Genomic DNA, 7,540 nt, shown 5'->3' on the forward strand with positions numbered 1-7,540 from the left:
CACTGATGTGCTCACAGTGACAGCTACCAAAACAGACACGTTTGTTGCATTGCTGAAATCGTTTGCAAATTGATTAAAACTCATGCGTGAGAACAATGGTGGCCCAATTAAGCAATATTGATGCTTGGAATTACTTTTTTGATTGAATTAAAATCTTATTTTACTTTGCTATGCTCTCAGGGAAAAAAGTGTGATTTATTTTGCAACATCCCTTAATGTTCATAATTATGATGAGGAGTGACTTGCAACAGCCCTTTAATTAATATTTTCAGGGTAAAAATAGATACGCATTGTTCAGAGATGAGTACACAAGCATAAACACAATATTTAAGACAAGTTTGCATGGTTAAGAGTCAATCAAGCCACATAGGTTTTTAAGCAGTATTTGTTTGTTGGTATTTCACTGGAATCCAGTTTTAAATGCCTGAAAGAAAAATTAATAAGAGATTGGATTCTTTGATAAATTGTTTATGCAAAGTATTCTTGATGAAATTTAGTTGAATGAACGGCAACTGCCTGTTTTTGAAACACAAGTATAAAGGACGATGTTTCGAAAGTCTTTCACCTTTCGTCTTCAGGTCAATGTGTGTAAAAAAATTTTTACACAAATAAACAATCTTCTAATAACCTAATCATTTGACATAAATTTCACTAAAAATGATAAACAGTAAACGAAAGCTACAAATTTGAATTTTTCAAAAAGACTTTAAAACTTTTGACTTACTCGAAAATTCTCAGATCCTCTTGACTTTCCTAAATGTTCTAATAATCATTTTCTATAATTTACACTCTATAACTTATTAAATGCCTAACAAAATTTTTGCACTATACAAAAACCATGGCAAGTCAACCAAAGCATTTCAGCAATGCCATATATTTGCCAGATTTGAACAGAAGATCAACAAAAAAAGAATAATCAACAAATTTCCACTATGGAAAAGAACAATATCTCCAAGCCTGTGATAAGAAAACTTTTTTTTTATCAAATTTATCGATGGCATGATGCAGAAAAATAATACAATTACAATCCTATGTTTTACATTCTTGGGCTTCTTACCCCTGACTTTTTCCACTGTCTAGGTCGTTTTACTTCTTCTTCAACCTCTTCATCTGAAGCCATAGATGTCAGTTTTATAGGAGCTTGCTTATGCTCAGGTCCATAGCACCCAATAGCTCCCTTGCCTTTTCTCTGTTTGGCTTCAATAGGTGCTGCAATTCCTTGTAATTCCTTCCCTAAACCCTTACCTGGTTGATAGCCCATCTGGTAAAAAAACCCATACACATTAAATTTCATAGTAAATTTATTAAATTAATTGGAAGGGAAACTTAAGATTTATCTTTTACAAAATTTTGGCCTACAATTAAAATAATTGAATGACAATATAATGTCTATTTAATTTAAAAAAATACTTTCAAATATATAGTTGTTACTACAATTGTCTAAGAAATATTTTAACATATCACACAGTTCAATCATATTATGTTCATATGCTGCTTACATGGTAAAACCCAAAAGTACGTTGTACTTTAATTACTAGTACTGATAGTTTTTAAAGATTTATAGATAGACTGTCACCTGAAATCAAACTGTAATTAACCCTTCCTAGACCAAGGAGGTGTCATTGACATCCCTTGAATTTTTTTCCTTTTCATAGTGCAAATACTTAACCAAACTGCACAAAACTTACTAACTAGTATTGGTTTTAAAAACAATAATTCAATTTGTGTTACTTTTTCTATAATTTTTTATGTTGAGAAATTTCCACCATTTTATTGATAGACACTGTTTCAAAAAACATTAGCAATACTTCTTTCAGCTTAGAATTTTAACTTTTTTTATTGTTAATCAGAAACTACATTTTATACATACAATCAGTTAAAACCTCATTAAAATTCACTAACATACTTCTTTTCATAGTTCAATTTGCCAATCATAGCAGTCACCACTTTGATCAAATACAAATTAACAGAAATATCTTGTGGAAAGGAAAAAAATGTCAGAACATTTTTTTTTTCTTTGCAACTTAGTGTATAAATATTTAAAATGTCAAATCTAAAATTTTTTTGAGTAAAAAATTATTGAAATTTGATATGTAGGTGTGCACTTGACATTTGAAACATGCTTACTGGATCAGAAAGGGTTAAAAAACATTGTATCTAATGAAACTTTTTGTTTCTACAGAAAAATAAATAACCTTTGACAAAAATGTACAAAAAAATGTTGTTAATATATTTAGACATGTATGAAACAGGAATAATAAAAGGGGTGAACAGCAGATCTCATAAATAAATCTTAATGAAAACTATTATTTCATTAAACAGAGATAAAGATGTGTGAAAGTACGGTACACTATTTCCAAGTTTGATTTGATAGACTGTGTTACCTGAAGTAGTAGCTTTTGACCAATACCACGTGTGTGTCTTTCCCAGTCCCCAATCTCTCTATAACATAGCATAAAATGCCTTAATACACATTTCACTAAGAAGGATCACATATATATGATATGGTTTACATATATTAAACAGGAAAATACAAATCACTTTTTCTCAAAATCAATTTCACACTAATTTTTGAAATAAAGTCATTAAAACTTGCAAATGATTTAGATAATGTATTGTACCAAAATCTTTCGATATAGTTTCATATTATATTCTTAATTAAGATATGTCCACAAAAAAACACAGCTATAACATAAAATATTGTTAATAAAGAATTTCTTGTGATTCTTAAAGTTGTTTATATCAAACACATTCAAAGATTAGTGGCTACACTCGTGAATATATTTGTACAATAGTATTATAAGATGTCAAACAGTCTTACAACAACAATAAAATGTTGTATATAGCCAAACTAGTAAAATGCAATGATGGAAACAGATTTCATTGATTTTTACAATTTCAACGCACAAGTTCTTTTATTTCTCTGCCAATAAAAAACATGCATCATTACTTTAGCACTTCAGATCACTAGATCACATTAAAAGCTATAAAGCCAAGTACAATGAATCATCAAAACACGTTTAGCTCTATACATATTTCACAAAATGCCACCTAAATATGCATAAACATTGCAGTCTCTTAGTGCTGCCACAAAGGATGTTATTTCTGCTCATACTACAAGACAAAACAGTTGTGCAACCTGTATCAATTAAAGGATAAAATTATGTAATGTCACAACTTCATTCATAGGTCAATCCTACCAATAAGGACAGGGTTCAAATATCTACAAAAACTATGCTATTTGACAAGGAAGGAAGGACCTTCCTAAACATATTATTGCCATATTCTTCTCAATATCCAAGAACACAGTCTACAAGATCCTTAACTTGGCCCTAACCTCTAATAACCTAAACATTAAATTTCATTATAGCTTTCTTTAATCAATATAGCACAGAAAAATCACCCAAATCATGAAATGGTTTGTTTAACTATGGGTATACAATTACAGACGTATACGGTCAGGCTTGTCTAAAGTTCTTCATCGGTAATTGGTTAACTCTTGCAGCACGAGCTCAGTCCCTAGGACTAAACTCGTAACCATTTTGTGCTTGTTATAGTTTTCATGCTACAACCTTTAAATTAGTAAGCGTATGTTAACAAAGTTTGGCAGATTATCAGTAGACATTACAATGCTTTCATATGCATAATAAAATTTTTTTAATTAAGTGATAAGGTTTATGACGTAATGTTTTTCTCGTGTATAATTTTTTCTTTTCGCATGTTACCCGTCCAACATGCAAAGTAATATTCATTTTAAGATTAAAAATATTTTTATGCATCAGAAAATTTTCAAATTTCACATGCGAAATTATTATAACATCCAGATAGTTATCAAACATTTCTTACGAAAAAACTTTATATTTTACCTGTTATTTTCAGTAACAAATCTCTGTACGGGTTTGGTCAATTTGACCGATCTCATAACCATGTTAAAAAATTAGAAAATAAATACAAACTATGCCTTTTTCATTCTAGAATGACTACAAATTATAACATGAAAACACAAATGTTTAGACTAAATATCTTAAATCTCATAACATTATACATTTATATATATTTATTATTTTTATTATACTGACTCATGTTACCCTATCCAATAATATAAAACTGACCTTTAGTCTTTACAAAGTGACCTGTCTTGGCTGTGTTTTAGTAGACTAGTAGTTTGTAAAATACAGTCACATTTCAATTATTATACATTATATATGTATATAGGTTATTGAAATAAGTTTTTAAACTTATTTTTCTTAAAACATAGAACAGTAAATAAAGAAGTAAAGCAAACAATTATCTCTTCCAGTTATGAACTTTGTACTCGGTTGCTGCTTGATGTATGTTGCTAAGCCTTTTAAAATTTTGCACATGAAGGATATGAAACAAAATAATGTTTTTAGGTTTTATATACACAGTTGAATAATCAAAAAATCATAATTACTACATCAATTCCATATAATTCCTCTATAATTTATCAAGCTTAGTAACTAAGATGTATTTTACTCTAAACAAATAAGAAATTTCAAACAGAATAAAAACATACCCTACCTCGTTGAAATATTGGTTAAAAAGAAAGAAATGGTGCCAAGCCCGTTAAAATGGCTGAGAATAACTTGAGCTACTGATTGGTCATTCATATCATATATAGAAGTAAGTGTATATAAGGGAGCATTTCCAGAAATGGAAAGAGGTGGGTGGGGTGCCACTGTGTTTGATTTATTACATGAGAAATATCACAACAAATTGAAAAGAGGCTCTTATTTTATATTCTAGCTTGTCAATATCAGTAATTTGAGTTCATAATTCATAACAAACTACAGGATTAGTATTTTGACATCACAAACATCTAATTTGAACCAGTGCTGCATTTAACATACCAAGCGATACACAAAATTCAATGTTTAACTTTATTTTTTTAATATTTACTTTTAAATTAAGATGTTGAGCTAGGTATAATACTAAAATTTGAATTATAATCTACAGTTTGATACCAAATTTATTGACATAAATTCATGAAATAGTAGTTCCATAAAATTTTCAATGAGAGTTAAACGCAATGACATGGCCTTTGCCTCGTCTGGAATGGGTTAAATTATGGCAACTACATTTTCTAAATATTTTCCCTTATATTCCATCGTGAAGTCCATTTCTATAATTTGTTTACAAATGTTACCACACATTACATAAAATAAACTTTGGAAATTAGAGTGCAGACAAACTATTAAACCACCATGTTGTTGATTTACTGCTGTGAACAACAAACAGATGGTAACTTGAAAAAGTATGACACATGGTAATGTTAGCATTTTCCTTACCTGAAAATCTATTTCTAATAGATACCTCTCTTCATACAATAGTTATTCCTCTTGCCTCTGCCTTTGAGATTTTATGTATGCCACTAGCCTTATCTGCCAACTAAACACATTTTTTAATGTGAACAGCACTAGTGTATGATGTGATCATCAAGTGATAATTAATAGTCCTCCAGCAACAGAAGGGTGACACATACTCCATGCACAGTAGATCTCCACAAGCACTTGCTCTCAAAATTAACTTTATTCCTAGATTTGACAAAAATAATGTGCATCAGTAGTGGGGAGGAAGGTGAGCAGATAGGTATCTTTCTATCAGAAATACATTTTCAGGTCAGGAAAATGTTAACTTACGAAACAATATTCTTACCTATTTGCACACAGTAGCTAGAATCCCACCCTAATGTGGTGGAGGGGCCGGTGCAATTGTGAAAACCTGGATGAACTCCTTTCAACAAAGGCAACTGAAAGGGAAAACCCATAAAGTGTGACACCCTATAGTCGGGGCTTACTAGAGGGGCAACATTCATGGGAGACTGTAACCATCTCATGCAGGGCATACTCTTCACCTGAATGGAAGTAAGATTGAAGGAAGGCAAAGAAGTCAACGTGTCGCAGGGATGGATGGAAAGTGCACAACCAAGTGAGCACTTGTACATAACTGGTTGACTTAGTATGAGGTGTAGTGTGGTAAAAGCAATTATCAGAATGTAGAGTTTGGTATGGTTCTGTTGTATCGTATAGTCACCATACATGACAGGAATGGGGACAAAGGTCCCTTCGTGCCACAGGAGGACAACACTGTGCCCCATCCAGTTGGCCAAACCACCAGGAAATTGGCATATTATATAACAGAGTGACTTGCACCCCACTGCCCTACTCCCCAACTCATTGTGCTGCCCACTTGTTAGTGGCAAGGGTTTCTAGTTCTCCACTCAATGACTAGGTAGTGAGGAATTTGCAGTGAAGAAACAATGAAGAGGTGCCCAGACCCAATCAAACCTAACTGCTTGAAAGATGAAGAAAGTGCAACGGATAACCATGAAATCTAATTTGAAAAGCTGGCAAGAGCAAGCCAAGGAAATTCCCCAGCACTGGCTTTTTCCATGGAAGGTAAAATATAGAATGAACAATGCTATGTACGTACTAATTTTCTATATATAATTATCCCACCTAAGTGATCTTGCAAAAAACTCCATCTCAACAGTGGGAACATTTGGTGCCATGGCAGATGGGTTTATTGTTTTCCACTACCCCAGACACAATGCAAGTTTAGGGAAATATGTAAACACTGTGAGGCAACATCAGCTATTGGATGGGTTCTGAGAAGTAAATATCACAAGAGTAGAAATGGGTAAGAAAGTAAAAATGGCATTTACCCAACATAGACAATGAGTAGACTGGAGAATGGCGACTAGATGTATGCAAAATCCTGAGGGAGTCAAAACTGTTAGAATGATGGGAGATGGAGGAGTTGGGTGTATTCCACATTCCAGCATGAAAGATCTCATTCAATGATCATCAAAAGTGTAAGGCCAGAGAGTGAGTCATATAACAGACTGGATGTGATGAGACATAATACAGCATGAGATCATCTAAATCCATGGACGAATATACAACCGACTGTGTAGATGAATCCAATCGGCAAGTGTAGAGGATGACAGATTCCTGGAAGAGGAGAGATCCCATGGCTAGAATAAATTATTGTGGGAACCCTGAAATGGAGATGTGCATGCAAAGTAACACCTGATTGCTGGCACAAGGCACAAAAGACAATTAGGATCAGTACAATCATAGATGGACAACATTGGCAGAAGAGAAATGGGAGAGGAGGAGTTATCTCCCTCAAGAGCTGCACAAGACTCAGGAAGAAATGAGTAGTGAGGGAACAAGATCAAGAAGATCTGTGAAACAATGTATGGGAGAAATCCAATGCATAAAGATCATACCTATGACAACTACAAGCAAGAAGGAAAAGAAAATAGGTTTTGAGAGAGAGATTGTATAATGAGCAAGTATCCAAACAGGGCCTGGGTCCAACAACAGAGGAATTAAGTAAGTAGGGACAAAGCAGAAGACAAAACCCTGATCAAGGTATTAAAAAGTACCATCTATAGATCTAAAAACAAAACAAAAAACTATCAGTATCATGGTGTATTGCTTCAGAGAAAAATGAAGGGAAGATAGGTAAGAGGAAGGCAAAGATGGGAAAACTTACCACTATACACAGGGGT

At 32.8% G+C, this 7,540-nt stretch overlaps 1 protein-coding gene across 1 annotated transcript in view; it reads right to left on the reverse strand.

Annotated features, from left to right (window-relative positions):
* The window catches only part of LOC106473237 (tuftelin-interacting protein 11-like), a gene marked incomplete at its 3' end in the record, with an annotated part of 40,927 nt that overhangs the window by 16,993 nt on the left and 16,394 nt on the right, over positions 1 to 7,540 (reverse strand). The window contains exons 4-5 of the mRNA XM_022401711.1: positions 2,385 to 2,489; positions 1,058 to 1,261 (exon numbers count right to left, since the gene is read on the reverse strand). Coding sequence (XP_022257419.1) covers positions 1,058 to 1,261; positions 2,385 to 2,489 — 309 coding nt within the window. The remainder of the gene's footprint in view (positions 1 to 1,057; positions 1,262 to 2,384; positions 2,490 to 7,540) is intronic.

The sequence above is a fragment of the Limulus polyphemus genome, unplaced genomic scaffold (genome assembly GCF_000517525.1).
Source record: "Limulus polyphemus unplaced genomic scaffold, Limulus_polyphemus-2.1.2 Scaffold5995, whole genome shotgun sequence".
In the NCBI taxonomy this organism is placed as follows: Eukaryota; Metazoa; Arthropoda; class Merostomata; order Xiphosura; family Limulidae; genus Limulus; species Limulus polyphemus.